The sequence below is a fragment of the Triticum aestivum genome, chromosome 3A, assembly GCF_018294505.1.
Source record: "Triticum aestivum cultivar Chinese Spring chromosome 3A, IWGSC CS RefSeq v2.1, whole genome shotgun sequence".
Lineage (NCBI taxonomy): Eukaryota > Viridiplantae > Streptophyta > Magnoliopsida > Poales > Poaceae > Triticum > Triticum aestivum.
Window position 1 is genome coordinate 586,793,041 of NC_057800.1, and position 16,120 is coordinate 586,809,160.

The following is a 16,120-nucleotide window of genomic DNA, read 5'->3' on the forward strand; positions in this document are numbered from 1 at the left end:
CACCTTGTGAATACTCCCTCTGTTCTGAATTACTTGTCGCAGGTATGGATGTATCTAGATGTATTTTAGTTCTAGATACATCTATTTCTGCGACGAATAATTTGAAACGGAGGGAGTAGAAGTGAGGCGGTGGTGGTTCTAGATCCAGGGTGTTTGCTGGCGATTTCGTCGCTCCCCTTCCCCTCCTATCATCGTATTGGCATCGCGAGGGGGAGGGGAGCTCCGGTCTCTCGTCCAGGCGCGTTTTAATCTTTAGAGAGGTTTTTGAGTTTCCTCCGCCGATGTCATGTGGTGGTGCTCATTGGAATAATGATCTCTCAGCCCGTGCTCCTGCTCGTTGTAGGTGTTGCTGGTGCCGACGAGAGCTTATGGGGTCCAAGCTGTCAGTGCGGTTACGATCTGGTGTTGCATCTTGGCATGGCGGTGGCGATGCTCTTGGAGTGCGGCGGTGATGACTGGTGCGGATTTGAGGAAGATGGTGGAGAATACGACCACCTATTGAAGGGCGGGTTGGCGTTGACCCTGAAGCCGGCGTTGAAGAGGCTTGGACTCGTTCCTTATCGGGCTAGATCCAGAAGCCGGTGTTGAAGAGGCTCGGACCCCAATTAATGTTCCTTATCGGGCTAGATCCAGCCTTTAGCTCATTAACGGACTTCGATTGATGTTCCTTATCAGGCTAGATTCAGCCTTTAGCTCATTAACGCCTCCTGGCTAGGGATGGTATGCAGGTGTACAACCGCTTGTATTCTCTTTGTTTTCTGTTGTTTGTCATATCATCCATGTATCCTTAAATAAAAGTAATGTGTGCCTACGGGCGTGCATCCTTTTTTCTGGCTTTGCATTATTCACATCGTTATGACAAAATTGGCTACAGAGTAATTAACATCATTCTCTCGGTCCATGGACCCGAGCATCACTCTATAGCTAGCAGTGTCAGCAGTCGACGACACTGCAAGCGGGCAATTTCCTCACACGCCTATCCTCCATCCGCTGCCTGACCTCCATGGCGTCGCTCCATCTATCAGCCCCCGCATACGCATTGCTCATCAGCGTGTAGTCCCCGCCGTTCCCGCCGTCCAGCTCCCTGAGCCTCTCGGCGGCCACCTCGGCGACGCCCAAATCACCGTGCGTTCTGGCCGCCCCCAGCAGTATCCTGTAGACGACGGGCTCAGGAGCGACGGGCATCTCGGCGATGAACCCCAGCGCTTTCGTCAGCCGACCGGCGCGCCCCAGGAGGTCGACGACGACGCCGTAGTGCTTCATCTGCGGCTCCACGCCGTGGACCGACCTCATGCTCTCGAAGTGGCCGAGCCCCTCCTCGACGAGCTCCGCGTTGGCGCACGCGATCAGCACACCGAGGAAGGTGACCTCGTTCGGCCTGAACCCTTCGGCGAGCATGGCGCGGAAGGCGCCCAGGGCTTCGTGTTCGGAGCCGTTGTTCGCCAGCCCCATTATGATCGAGTTCCATGACAGGGTGTCCTTCTCTTTCGTTTCTCTGAAGACCTGCAGCGCCTCCTTGGTGCTTCCGCATTTCGCGTACATGTCGATCAGAGAATTGTGCAGGATGGTGTCGGCTTCGATGCCGTGTCGCCTCACGTAGTCGTGGATCCACTTGCCGAGATCGAGAGCGCCTAGGTGCGCGCAGGCAGAGAGTACACTCGCGAGCACGACCGCGTCCGGTTTCACCTTGGCTCTCTGCATCTGCCTGAAGAGTTCCAAGGCGTCAGAGAACTGACTGGCTTGTGAATAGCCGGATATCATAGAGCTCCATGAGATCAGATCTTTGCTAGGAATTTCCTCGAATAACCTTCTTGCGGAGACCAGATCCCCCGCTTTCGAATATGCGGTGATCATTGCGTTCATTGTCACGGTGTTCCTATCCTTCATGTTGAAGAAAACCTTTTCAGCCGATTGCAGCTGCCCACGTCTGCCATAGTAATCTATCAAAGTATTGCCCAAGTAGATATCCACCTCTATGCAGTAATCCTCTATGTACTTGACCAAGCAATCTGCCATGCTCCAATCTCCTAGACGAGTGCACGCAGAAACAACCTTGACCATAGTGACCTTATCAGCTCTCACTCCTTCGCCGTGCATCAACCTGAATAACTTCAAGACCTCTTGTAATCTATTGCACTGGCTGTATCCACATATCAAAGAGTTCCAGGACACCACATCCTTAACCAGCATCTCATGGAAAACAGATCTTGCGCAGCACAAATCACCACAGGCAGCATATAGATGAATCAGCGAATTGGAAACGAAGATATCCGAAAGAAGCCCGAATTTCAGTACATGGTTGTGCATCTGTTTCCCTTCCTTAAGAGCACTAATCCTTGCACAAGCCTTCACTACAAATGGGAACGTCAGGTTGTCCGGCTCCATACCTTCTCCTCGAGCCTTCTTGTAGAAAGCAATTGCATCTTCTGGTGCATCGCTTTGAGCAAGCCCCCTGAGTATGATATTCCGAAGGTAAGTTGTTGGTGCTTCAATCTGCCCATATACTTTATGAGCAAGAGCCAAATCTGGTTGTAGAATAGCATAGAATCTGAGAATCTTAGACATTGCATATTGGCAATTGTACAGACCAGAAACAATGAGATGGCCATGAAGCTTCTTTATGGCTTCCATCATTACAATGCTGAAAGAAAACTGGATTTTTTTCATGAACAGTGGATCAGTGAGGGGAAATGCAGTATGGCACATGTCACTCAACACATCTGCTTCCTGGAAGGGATTAACAAGATAAGTAAAAGAGCAACAAAAAGTAATACTGTGAACTAGTACAAAAGCGGCAAAGAATAATACCGTGAACTAGTCTTTTTGAAAATGGAACAAATGACCATATTGTCGATGCTTATTAACAACATATTATACAAAAAAACGAATAGTGGATAATGAGATTGTGATTTTTAAATACAAAGGTCATATGATTCAACAATCATTCAGCAACAACAACAAAGCCTTTAGTCCCAAACATGTTGGGGTAGGCTAGATTTGAAACCCATAAGATAAAAAACTCTCAGTTCTTCTATCTTTGCACGAAAGATATAAAAGGTAAAAGAACACAATAAACCCACCATAAAGTAGGAAGATCTAATCGCATTTGGTATAATGCAGGGAGACAATTGTAATGATGGAACAAAAACTCTTAAAACTGCATGGAGCTTCTTCCCATGATTTGGTTCTGAATTACTGACTCTCATCAACCAAAGCAAGCCCAGGAACCTTAACAGCATTTCTCTCATCTACTAGCTTTCGTGCTCTTTCAGCATCACTAAACCTACCGAGCTCAGTAAGCATATTGGATACCACCACAAAATCACCTCCAGATTCTCTTTCAATGTCTAGTATTTTCTTCATTGCCCTCTTCCCCATCTCCACTTCTCCATACTTACTGCAACAACCCAGCAGTGTCCTCCACACAACTGAATTAACCTCCATAGGCAGACCACTTATTACTTGCTCAGCCTCACATAATCGTCCAGCCCTCCCTAGCATGTCTATGATACAACCAAAATGTTTGATCTCTGGAGTTAGATTGTATTCATAAACCATGCTTCTGAAAAACAGTACTCCTTGCTCGACCAGCCCGCCATGGTTGCAAGCATTGAGAACACTTAAGAAGGTGACTCTGTTAGGCCTGATTCCAGCTCTTCTCATCTCTGCAAACAGTTCAACTGCCTCAGTTGACAACCCGTGCATTGCAAGCCCTGAAATTATTGATGTCCATGACACCAAGTTTCTCCTACCCAGCATTTCATGGAAAATCTTCAGTGAGTTGTTTATAGACCCAAGCTTGGCATACAAGTCTATGAGCGAATTCCCAACTCGGATATCCAACACAAGAAGACCCTTCTTCTCACAATAGCCGTGCAAGGCCTCGCCCAAAAGAATCCTTCCAATATTTGATACCGCAGGTACAACCGCTAAAACAGTTATCTCGCTTGGATCAACGCCTTCAGCCATCATGCGGCGAAAGAGAGCAACGGCCTCCACAGACCGACAGGAGCGTGTGTACCCATCAATCATCCCGGTCCACGAGACAACATTCCTACAGGGCATCCGCTCAAAGAGCAGCCTCGCGTACTCAACCTCGCCCCGCGCAGCAAACCCGGTGATCACCACGTTCCAAGTAACCGCATTCTTCGCCGGCATCTCCTCGAACGCAATCCGAGCATCCGCCAGGCACCCGCACACGACATATGCGTTGACAAGGGCGGTATGCACGTAGGCGTGGATCTCGAACCCCTTGCGGACGGCGAGCCCGTGCAGCTGCGCGCCGGCCCGCGGCCACGCCAGGGCCGCGCAGGCCCCGAGGGCGTGCACGAAGGCGTAGGTGTCGTCGGCCGCGTGCCGGCGCGCGTCCCTGAAGAGGCTCAGGGCCTCCTGGGGGAGAGGGCCGCGGGAGTAGGCCTTGAGGAGCGCGTGCCAGGGCGTGGGACGGCGATCGAACACCTGGCGGGCAACGAGCTGGGCGTGGATCTGGAGGAGCGGGCGCCTCTCCGCCTGGTGCCTCAGGAGGAGGGCGACCAGGCCCCGGACGTGGGCGGCGGCGGCGTCGTGGGAGGGCGCGCAGCCCTGCCGCAAGAGGTCAGCCGGGAACCGCGCCATGAGGGGGGCTCCGTCTTCTCCAGCCCTACCAACGCCTCTCTCGTCTACTTAGAATATGTCATGGTGCAATGGAGTGAGAGAGAGAGAGAGAGAGAGAGAGAGAGAGAGAGAGAGAGGCATTACCTTGTCTGGAGAGAAGGTGGAGGAGGCTCGACTCGAAATCGTCCTAGGCTTTCTCCCTCCCGCGCCGGCGTCCAGGACAAAAAGAATGTGCTTTTGCTTGCGCTTCCCGGGCGGACCACGTTGCTCTGTTGACAGTTGACACGAGGCAACTCGCCGCCCGATCCTCACTCGTCGCTCCTCCTCGATGTTGCGCAGGGTCCTCGCCGGAGCGATCACGCGCCTCTCCGGCCCCGGATTCTCCAGCCCACCGCCGAGGAGACGGCCTCTCCTCCCGCCCAACGCCCCGCGCCTCTCCACCGCGCGGGTGCCGTCCGGCGGCGGCGAGGGCAGCGAGGGGGAGGATGACGACGACCCGTTCTCCTTCCCGGACCAGCAGCAGCTCCCGCCGGACGTGGCGCGGGGCGTGGACGCCGTCGTCGCGGCGGCCGAGGGCGCCCACTTGGACGCCGCGCGCGCCGGGGCCCTCCTGGAGCAATGCGGCGCCGCGGCTTCCGAGACGCTCGTGGTGGCCGCGCTCTCGCGCCTCCGCAACAGCTGGGCCGCCGCGCACGCCGCGTTCCGGTGGGCGGCCTCGCGGGGGCGGCCGCAGCCCGGGTACGCCCCGGGGCGCCACGCGTGCCACTCCATGCTCGCCATCCTCGCCAGGCACCACCGCTTCGACGACGCCCGCGCCCTGCTCGACGAAATGCGCCGCAGGTCGCTCGCGTCGCCGAGGGCGGTGCTCCTCCTAATCCGGCGCTACTGCGCCGCGCGTGACGTTGCTAGCGCGATCGCCGCGTTCCGCTCGCTCCCGAGCTTCGGCATTGAGCCCGGGGTCACCCAGTTCCATGGCCTCCTCAGCGCCCTCTGCCGGTACAAGAACGTCAAGGACGCGGAGCACCTGCTTCTGTCGAGCGGGAAGGAGTTCCCGTTCGAGACCAAGGGCTTCAACATCGTGCTCAACGGCTGGTGCAACATGGTCTGCAGCACGCGGGAGGCCAAGAGGTTTTGGGTCGTCATGGAGCTCAGGGGCATCGCGAGGGACGTTGTGTCTTATGGGAGCATGATCTCGTGCTTCTCGAAGGCCGGGAGCTTGGACTCGGTCATGAAGCTCTTTAACCGCATGAAGGAGGCTGGCATTGTGCCTGACCGGAAGGTGTACAATGCAGTTGTGCACGCGCTCGCCAAGGGACGGTGCGTGGATGAGGCAAGAGCGCTCGTCCGGAGTATGGAGGAGAAGGGGGTTGCACCAGACACGGCCACTTACAACTCCCTCATTCGGCCTCTTTGCAAGGCTCGTCAGGTCCAGGAGGCAAGGGAGATGTTTGATGAGATGGTAGGAAGGGGGCTGTTGGCATCGGTGAGGACATTCCATGCATTGTTCGATGTTGCTACAAGCCCCACTGAGGTCTTTGATCTGTTGGACAAGATGAAGGCACTACATTGCAAGCCAGAGATGGACACTTATATTATGTTGATCCGGAAGTTCTGCAGGTGGAAGCAGCACGACAGTGTGGAGAAACTGTGGAACGCAATGCCTGCAAACGGACTGACCCCTGATCGGAGTGCATACATCGTGTTCATACATGGATTGTTCCTGAATGGGAAGCTAGAGGAGGCTGCAAAGTATTTTGAGGAGATGAAAGTCAAGGGATTTTCACCAGAGGAGAAGACTGAATCAATGATACAGGCGTGGCGTTCAGGCAGAGAGCTTGCCAAGGCATCGGCTTCTGTCGGTTCAAAACATGGTTCTGTGTCTCTCAAAGTAACTCGTAGAGAGTGGTAAAGATGAAGAGCACTTGAAAGTGATCTATAGAAAGAAACACAGCTGTTGTTTTCGAGTAACTGCTAGACACTGGAGAGAGATTATTTGGTTATTCAGAAAGATGAGTCTGATTACTTTCAAGTGATCTTCATCTACTTTGTTGTGGTTGGTTTGGTCAAGGAAGCCACGCTCGCAAGGGCCCTTGCTTTCGTTAGAGTTATTGTCAGCGATGACCTCAGCTGAGGGTATGCTGTTTGGTTTCCTTTGTTCCAGTCTGTAATCAAACTTTGTTCCTTCTAACAAGAAGGCGCAGAGCTCCTACCGTATTTGAAAAGAGTATGTTTACCCAGTTATTTTCGTTCTCACTAGATTGCTTGGCTGTAGATTGGAATTAGAAAGTGCAACCTAGGGTTTGTCCTTTTGAAACTTGGATAGGCATCACTTTGCTATGACCCTTCTTTTGTAGCTCATAGTTTGTACTGGGTACATGTTCAATGATTGGTTCACAACATATAATGACTGTCCACTATATTCATACTGGTCCGACTCCTATACTTTCACATAATAATATGTGCAGAGATTTTACAAAATAGTGAGAGCTCATTTCATATGGTTTGATACTAGTACTAAATACACACTTCAATATGTAGCTGTATTCAATATTAGCAGTTCCATTTTCATGCTTCCATTGTTTGCAGAGTGTACTGGCATATTTATTCACATATAACCATTTAGTGACCACTCATCGCACTGCAGAATTGGCCGCTGTGTGAAGGTTTAGGTCATATAATTTTCTTCTTGACAAACATATTGTTTTCTTTCTGCCAGCCAGCCATTGCAACCTTTCTGATAGCATTAATTCAGTGCATGTGCACACTAAATAGTCCAGCTACAAGAGCACATTGGATCGAAGCTGGGGCGGGTTGCCGCCAGCCTGCTTGTAATCAATGAATCTGTTGATTCTGAGGTGAGCGTCTACCAGAATTCCAGTTATATCTGATCAGTTAGGCGTTATTTTCTCTGCTATCCTGTGGCTTCAGTTAGGCCTAGTAGCTAGTGGATTCGATCATACCGACGATAAATATTGTACGCGTCAAAAATTTATCTTCGCATGTGATGTTTCAAGACCTTTCTGTAATATCCTGTAGGATATCCCTGCTAACAGCAAGTAGCTTGTTCTGTCAGTTGTCGCTACATATATCCTGATCTCTGTTATGCAAGTCCAGTCTCCAAAAGATGGTGTTGATGCAAGTTGCTTTAAATTTTGTTGATAAGACGATGACAGGTAATGGATACAGTTATGGTGAAAACAACTTATTTTCTCTGTACAAGCTACAGCCAACTGAGCCATGCTTGTCATGCTAGTGTCCACTGTCAATTTCATGGCATCTTATGGCTGCTAGCCTGCAAGTGTCGCTAACTCATATGACTCGTGATGCAGACTAACATAGTGCATGATCACGTCCCAACTTTAACCGATAGCTGCGTGGTCGACAACCAGTTGCAGTCTGCCTGTTCATGTATGCACTGAATGTTACCATTATGCTGTTAATATCTGAACCCACTGTAACCAAATTCGGATAAACACCAAATATTCTTTTTTAAATAATTGGAAGAGGTGAAAAATGAAATATCAGCTGTGAAATAATCATATATTACCTCCGTCCCAAATTACCTGTCTTAGATTTTTGTAGATACAGCTAACACTAAAACTGTCTAGATACATCCAAGACAAGTAATACTGGACGGAGGGAATATGTGTTTCAGATTTGTTTCAGATTGATCAAGGGTCAGAAGAATAAGTTTGGTGTTTAGACTTGAGATTATTTTGAGAACAAAATCACATGTTTGTTCAGAATACCAAATTTATAGATCGAAACCAAAGAATAAATACTGCTACAAGCTTACCACCACATCTTCAGAATCATGCCTGGGAAATTTCTACCTCTTTCTAGTTCAACAAAGTAAGTATTTGTCTAATCACTTCTATTTCCAATAATTTACACCATATCTTATTCCATCTCAGAATGGTGGCAAGATTGTTTGCCACATCGGCCTCATCATCTGCGGCGAGCTCATCGGCTGCAGGTAGCCGCTGCCGTTCTGCCCAGGCATCGTTGTTGGGTTCACCATCTGCCCCATGTTCATATAACAAGTCTGCAGGTCGTCCATACTCAGGCCGGTGAACCAGTCGCTGTCCTCCTTCACCGTCACCATCCTCGCCTGCTGCTGCGCCATGTCCATGAAACCATGCTGCTGCAGGCCGGAGGCGCTGTCGATCTCGGAGGAGTCGTGCGTCTGGAAGCTGTCGGACATGGCGTCGGTCGCCAGCGCGTCCATGACCTCCCCGTTCGGCCCGGCCTCCACAGCCATGTCCTGCTCCACCTTGAGCTTCTCCCAGTTGTTCTTCTTGTTGTACAGCCGGCACAGCACCCATTCGTCCAGCTGTAATAGCCGCACATCACAGAGAGAGAAGGATCAGTATTCAGTATCGATTGATTGATCAGTATTGTTGGTGAGCAAAGTGCAAACTGAAAGGAAGACGCTGGGGTTACCTTGAGGGATCCCTTCTTGCCGGGTGCGCGGTCGGCTTCGGCGATGCGGTACTCGTGCATGATCCAGTCGGTCTTGACGCCCCTGGGCGCCCTGCCGGAGTAGAAGACGAGCGCTTTCTTGATGCCGACCGTCCTGCCGCCGCTCTCCCTGGGCGCCACCGGCTTGTCGGCGCCCGTGGCCTTCCAGTAGCCGGTGCCGGCGGAGCGGTTGGGGCGCGAGCCGTTGGGGTACTTGCGGTCGCGCGGCGTGAAGAAGTACCACTCCCTGCTCCCGAACAGCGCCCTCTCTGCACGAACGCCAAGGTCAGCACAGCACACACTGAAGGAGCAAGAACGAGGAAGCCAAGAAGGAGGAAGGAGGAGAGGAAAAAACAGGGGAGGGGAGGGGAGAGAGGAGGAAGAGAAGGCGCACCGGGCAGATCCCAGGGGTTGAACTTGTAGAGATCGACCTCGGCGATGATGGGCACGGGCTGCGGCTGGCCGGCCACCTTCCTGCAGAGGTAGTGCACGACGAGCTCGTCGTCCGTGGGGTGGAACCGGAAGCCCGGCGGCAGGTTGAGCTCCGCCTCCGCGTCCCTCCGCCCGCTGCTCCCCTCCGCCCCCGCCGCCGCCCCCGTCGGCTCAGCCTTCACCATTGCCGTCATCATCCTCCTCCTCCTCGCGTTCGCTCGCTCGCTCGCTCGCTCCACCACCTTGGAGAAAAGCCCAGCCCTCGCGCGGTGGTGCCGCGGTGTTGGAAGGGAAGAGAAAGGCGGCTGGTTGTGATACCGCCTCCTGGGACCTGGAGCCCTTCTCTTTAGTCGATGGCTCGTTTCCTTGGCGACCAAGTACGTTTGTAGGGCGGGGCGCCCGGGGCGGCTATATACGGGCCCCCGCCCGCGCCACGTGGGCCGCGGCGGGCCCGCGCGTGCCCCCGAGCTGCTCGTGGCGTGGGCTTGGATGAGGACGGCCGGCCGTGCGCTGCTGCGCGGAAGTTTCCCGCGGCGACAAGAGTTTGACCCCTCCCGACGGCTGCGCTGAAAGGGACGGAAGGGTCAAAAGCGCGCGGGAGGGATTTTCCGGCGGGAAAATATATCCCCGCGACCAGCCTCGGCGGCCCGTCGAATGGCCGCGCGTCTAGGTGCGTCGGCAGGCGCGGGCTGGTCCTCCGTGTTCTCGACCTCTCATCTGCTGCATTGCACCACGTGCGAGTTGCGGCGGCCATGCACTACTATGTCGTGATACGTGGAGGAAGGTATGAGGACATGAGGTTACGACCCGCGCATGCGCATGGCATGCCTGCATGCGTGAAGGTTTTCTTTCCATCGCGCCTTGGATTTTTCTCCGGGGAAAACTTTTAAAAGTTGAGGGATCACGCTAAGCTAGAATGCTACGTGACCCTTCAAAGATGCCATTGTTTAGTTTCGGCCTATAAACGTGGATACATGACCACGTCAAGTCCTACTCTCTGTGTATAGAAGAAAATAAACGTGGATGCAATTTTTTTCTAAAAATTAAGACATTAATCCAGGCGGTCTATATTAATGTCTATATTAAACTATATTGAAACGAGTAACACATACACTAAAGCATGTCTATGTACATTTAATTCAGAAAAAAAGTTACAACATCTTATATTCATGAACGAAGGAAGTACATATGTCATTTTTTTCTTTTTTTTTGCGGGAAAAACTTTCAATCTATTTATCTTCAATCATGGTAATACAACGAACACTAGAAATAATAAAAATTACATCAAGGTCCGTAGACCACCTAGCGACGACTACAAGCACTGAAGCGAGCTGAAGGCGCGCCGCTGTCATCGCCCCTCCCTTGCCGGAGCCGGGCAGACGTTGTTGTAGTAGACAGTCGGGAAGTCGTCATGCTAAGACCCCATAGAACCAACGCACCAGAACAGCAAACCGCCGCAGATGAAGAGTGTAGATCAAAGGATCCACCCTAAAGATACACGAACGAAGACGAACGACGAACAGATCCGAGCAAATATATCCACCAAAGATAGATCTGCCGGAGACACACCTCCATAGGCCCATCAATGATGCTAGACAACTCACCGGAACGGAGGCTAGGCGGGGAGACCTTTATTCTATCTTCAGGGAGCCGCAGCCGTCTCGCTTTCATGAATAGGACGCAAACCCTAATAAAACTCAAAAAAAGATCTAAAAACGGAGCCCTCTCACCGGCAAAGGCCGAGATCCACTCCATCTCCATGGCCTAAGGCCACCGGAGACGGGGCGGACCGGCGCCGGCGCCGGCGGGAGGCAGAGAACCCTAACTTTTTGAAGGCGGCGGCTGGCTAGGAAGACCGTGGCTCAATCCTGGACCACTTTTTATTTCTGCGAAAGGAAATAATTCACAACTAAATGGGAAGTACATATGACATTTCAATTGCGTCCAACATGGATTATCACCGTCCTACGGGCCAACATAGTTAATTCCCATGTCGGCCACGGAAGGATATGCTTGAAACATTATCTATCTTCACAATTCATAATTCTCAAGTCGATCCACAGAACAGAAGGATATGCTTGAAACATTATCTATCTTCACAGTTCAAAATTCTCATGCCGATCCACAGAAGAACAGAAGGATATGCTTGGAACATCACAACATTTAAACAATTCAAGTTCCCCAAAAAGGAAATTTTAAACAATTCGAGAGGATAATGCTCAAGCTTGGCCTGTTCATACCGAAGCATACCACATACTCCTACCTAGTACCGCCATCTGTTTACCTAGTCAGGGACACCTAGAGAGACAGAGTAGGTCTATCTCCTCTTGTCTGTATAGTACAGTAAAATAAAGAAATCTGGCCCAATCTGCACGTGCCTCCCTCCTCCTGGATGGCCACCTACGTGCACTGAACCTGAACCTCACCCGGGCGCGCCTCCAGCCGCGACGGCGGGGGTGGGGTGGCGAGCAAATCCTCGACCCGGGCCACCCGGCGGAGGTGCGGTTGGTCGGCCAGCCGTATGGCAGATAAAAGAAAAAGGATAGCGCCTTGTCGGCGGCCGAGGTTTCTCATTCCCCCGGCGGTGGACTATGGTATGAAATTCCAGCCGAAAAGGACGGACGGGCGGGCAGTTCCGGGGAAAGCGATGGACTTTTTGTCGTGGTGACAGTGAGCTTACGTTTTCCCATGGGCCAAAACTGGATTGGGCTGGGGATTTTCTTCAGTTTAATTTACAAGATTGCTGTGTTGATTCGCTGTCAGGTTACCGCTCTTGGTATCGCACAGCTGGTGACTGCCGGGATTAGCTGTGATCCGGTGAGTGGCATGTCGCGTTGCATACATCACTGGCCGCGTCTCGGCTATCGGAATGACGGGGAGCACTCGAGATATTATTATCCGCCGATACTTTGGTGGGCCCTTGATGGATTTCTGTGGAAGCTTTGTTTCTGTCCTGTTCCGTAAACTATTGCGGAGATTGAAATTAAGACATGTGGGAGGAGGTGTGTGGGCAAGTTAACTGCAATTGGGCATCGCAGTTGATTTTACATGTGGTGTGCTTTTAGAAAATGAAAACTAAGTTACCACCAGCTTGCCAAACAGGGGAGTATCCAAACTCCACACCACAGCCAGCAGTGTCGACGTTGGGGCTATGGAGCCAGTCCTGTCAGCGCCTCAGGCAGCGCCATAGATGATCAGGAAGCAGCGACAACAGGCGAAGACCCCGTTCATCGTCCGACAAGCAGACGAAGGGCGGCAGAGTTCAAATCATCTCGTGGGCCTGCGGCACGGCCCACTCGAGTGAAGACGAAGCCCATCTGGAACGTCGGCCCGGAATGGACGTCCTAGTTTAAATACCCCTTGTAACGTTTGAATCGAGTTGGCTTGGATCGGACGGCGGCTTCGGCCGATTGTAACTAGCTGTAGCAGTGAGGGAGGTTGGGAGGATAAACACGCTACCGAATTTCCCCATTTCGCCATGAACTCTAGTTTCCTCTCATAGATCGATCGCGACCCTTACACTTGGTATCAGATTCGGCGGTCCTGGCGCTTCCCCAACATCACCACGAGACGCGGTGCACCAGTTCAGCCACGCGCCATGGAGCCACCTCGTGTAAATACAGCTCCTCCTCGTTATGTGTCAACACCTCCGGGTCACTTCTCCAACCCCCTGGAAAACCTCATCGCGGCATCGGCTCGTTTGGCGGCTCTCCCAATGGAAGGCGACTCGCCAGCAGCAATTGAAACCCGAAGGGTGAGAGAACTGTTGGGGAACGTAGCCGAAATTCAAAATTTTCTACGCATCACCAAGATCAATCTATGGAGAAGTCTACCAACGAGGGAAGGAGAGTGCATCTACATACCCTTGTAGATCGCTACGCGGAAGCGTTCAAGAGAACGGGGTTGATGGAGTCGTACTCGTCGTGATCCAAATCACCGATGATCCTAGTGCCGAACGGACGGTACCTCCGTGTTCAACACACGTACAGCCCGGTGACGTCTCACATGCCTTGATCCAGCAAGGAGAGAGGGAGAGGTTGAGGAAGACTCCATCCAGCAGCAGCACAATGGCGTGGTGGTGGTGGAGGAGCGTGGCACTCTAGCAGGGCTTCGCCAAGCACTGCAAGAGACGAGGAGGGAGAGGGGTAGGGCTGCGCCAAGAAGGAGAGGAACTCGTGTGTGTTGGGCAGCCCAAACCTCAAGTATATATAGGGGAAGGGGAGGGGCTGCGCCCCCACCTAGGGTTCCCTCCCTAGGGGTGGCGGCAGCCCCCAGATCCCATCTGGGTGGCGGCCACAAGGGGGAGAGGGGGAGGCGCACCTGGGGTGGGCCTTGGGGCCCATCTGCCCTAGGGTTTGCCCCCTTTCCCTCTTGGAGGCGCCTTGGGCCTTGGTGGGAGGTGCCCCAGCCCACCTAGGGGCTGGTCCCTTCCCACTATTGGCCCATGTAGGCCTCCGGGGCTGGTGGCCCCACTTGGTGGACCCCTGAGACCCTCCCGGTGGTCCCGGTACGTTACCGATGAACCCCGAAAGTTTTCCGGTGACCAAAATAGGACTTCCCATATATAAATCTTTACCTTCGGACCATTCCGGAACTCCTCGTGATGTCCGAGATCTCATCCGGGACTCCGAACAACATTCGGTAACCACGTATATCTATTCCCTATAACCCTAGCGTCATCGAACCTTAAGTGTGTAGACCCTACGTGTTCGGGAAACATGCAGACATGACCGAGACACCTCTTCGGTCAATAACCAACAGCGGGATCTGGATACCCATGTTGGTTCCCACATGTTCCACGATGATCTCATCGGATGAACCACGATGTCGAGGATTCGATCAATCCCGTATACAATTCCCTTTGTCTAGCGGTATTGTACTTGCCCGAGATTCGATCGTCGGTATCCCAATACCTTGTTCAATCTCGTTACCGGCAAGTCTCTTTACTCGTTCCATAACACATCATCCCGTGATCAACTCCTTGATCACATTGTGCACATTATGATGATGTCCTACCGAGTGGGCCCAGAGATACCTCTCCGTCACACGGAGTGACAAATCCCAGTCTCGATTCGTGCCAACCCAACAGACACTTTCGGAGATACCTGTAGTGTACCTTTATAGCCACCCAGTTACGTTGTGACGTTTGGCACACCCAAAGTATTCCTACGGTATCCGGAAGTTGCACAATCTCATGGTCTAAGGAAATGATACTTGACATTAGAAAAGCTTTAGCATGCGAACTACATGATCTTGTGCTATGCTTAGGATTGGGTCTTGTCCATCACATCATTCTCCTAATGATGTGATCCCGTTATCAATGACATCCAATGTCCATGGTCAGGAAACCGTAACCATCCATTGATCAACGAGCTAGTCAACTAGAGGCTTACTAGGGACATGGTGTTGTCTATGTATCCACACATGTATCTGAGTTTCCTATCAATACAATTCTAGCATGGATAATAAAAGATTATCATGAACAAGGAAATATAATAATAACTAATTTATTATTGCCTCTAGGGCATATTTCCAACAGTCTCCCACTTGCACTAGAGTCAATAATCCAGTTCACATCGATATGTGATTAACACTCAAGGTCACATCCCCATGTGACTAACACCCAAAGAGTTCTGGGTTTGATCATGTTATGCTTGTGAGAGAGGTTTCAGTCAATGGGTCTGCAACATTCAGATCCGTATGTACTTCGCAAATCTCTATGTCATCTTGTAGATGCAACTACTACGCTACATTTGGAGCTATTTCAAATAACTGTTCTACTTGGAGCTATTCCATTATACGTATCCGGTATCTCTACTCAGAGCTATCCGGATAGGTGTTAAGCTTGCATCGACGTAACTCTTTACGTCGAACTCTTTATCACTTCCATAACCGAGAAACATATCCTTATTCCTCTAAGGATAATTTAGACCGCTACCTGGTGATCTACTCCTAGATTACCTTTGTACCCTCTTGCCAGATATGTGGCAAGGCACACATCAGGTGCGGTACTCAGCATGGCATACCGTATAGAGCCTATGACAAAAGCATAGGGGACGACCTTCGTCCTTCCTCTTTCTTCTGCCGTGGTCGAGCTTTAAGTCTTAACTTCATACCTTACAACTCAGGCAAGAACTCCTTCTTTGACTGATCCATCTTGAACACCTTCAAGATCATGTCAAGGTATGTCCTCATTTGAAAGTACCATTAAGCGTTTTGATCTATCCTTATAGATCTTGATGCTCAATGTTCAAGTAGCTTAATCCAGGCTTTCCATTGAAAAACACTTTCCAAATAACCCTATATGCTTTCCAGAAATTCTACGTCATTTTTGATCAACAACATATATTCATCAGAAATTCTATAGTGCTCCCACTCACTTCTTTGGAAATACAAGTTTCTCATAAACTTTTTATACACCCAAAATCTTTGATCATCTCATCAAAGCATACATTCCAACTCCGAGATGCTTACTCCAGTCCTTAGAAGGATTGCTAGAGCTTTGCATACTTATTAGCATCTTTCAGGATTGACAAAACCTTCCAGTTGTATCACATACAACCTTTCCTCAAAAAATCATCGAGGAAACAATGTTTGACATCCTATCTGCAAGATTTCATAAATAATGCAGTAA

The 16,120-nt window shown here is 51.2% G+C and overlaps 2 protein-coding genes across 2 annotated transcripts; both read right to left on the bottom strand.

Moving 5' to 3' along the window:
* Positions 1 to 684: 684 nt before the first annotated feature.
* LOC123057009 (pentatricopeptide repeat-containing protein At1g31430-like) lies at positions 685 to 5,364 on the bottom strand. Its single transcript, XM_044480191.1, has 2 exons — positions 4,738 to 5,364; positions 685 to 2,727 (listed from the first exon to the last, which is right to left on the bottom strand). The coding sequence occupies exons 1-2, from the start codon at positions 5,362 to 5,364 to the stop codon at positions 934 to 936; spliced, it is 2,421 nt and encodes an 806-aa protein (XP_044336126.1). The 3' UTR covers positions 685 to 933.
* Positions 5,365 to 8,326: 2,962 nt separating this feature from the next.
* On the bottom strand, positions 8,327 to 9,872 carry LOC100499185 (NAC transcription factor 4). The gene is made up of 3 exons (XM_044485897.1): positions 9,449 to 9,872; positions 9,037 to 9,323; positions 8,327 to 8,926 (listed from the first exon to the last, which is right to left on the bottom strand). Exons 1-3 carry the CDS (start codon positions 9,681 to 9,683, stop codon positions 8,504 to 8,506), a joined length of 945 nt encoding a protein of 314 aa, XP_044341832.1. The 5' UTR covers positions 9,684 to 9,872; the 3' UTR covers positions 8,327 to 8,503.
* Positions 9,873 to 16,120: the final 6,248 nt, after the last annotated feature.

Excerpts from the sequence above, each read along its gene's own strand:
- LOC123057009 (XM_044480191.1), bottom strand. The coding sequence starts at position 5,364 with ATGGAGTGGCACGCGTGGCGCCCCGGGGCGTACCCGGGCTGCGGCCGC. Across the intron at positions 2,728-4,737 it reads CCACCTTCTCTCCAGACAAG|GAAGCAGATGTGTTGAGTGA; the intron begins GTAATGCCTCTC and ends AATCCCTTCCAG.
- LOC100499185 (XM_044485897.1), bottom strand. The coding sequence starts at position 9,683 with ATGATGACGGCAATGGTGAAGGCTGAGCCGACGGGGGCGGCGGCGGGG. Across the intron at positions 9,324-9,448 it reads CAACCCCTGGGATCTGCCCG|AGAGGGCGCTGTTCGGGAGC; the intron begins GTGCGCCTTCTC and ends GCGTTCGTGCAG. Across the intron at positions 8,927-9,036 it reads GCAAGAAGGGATCCCTCAAG|CTGGACGAATGGGTGCTGTG; the intron begins GTAACCCCAGCG and ends CGGCTATTACAG.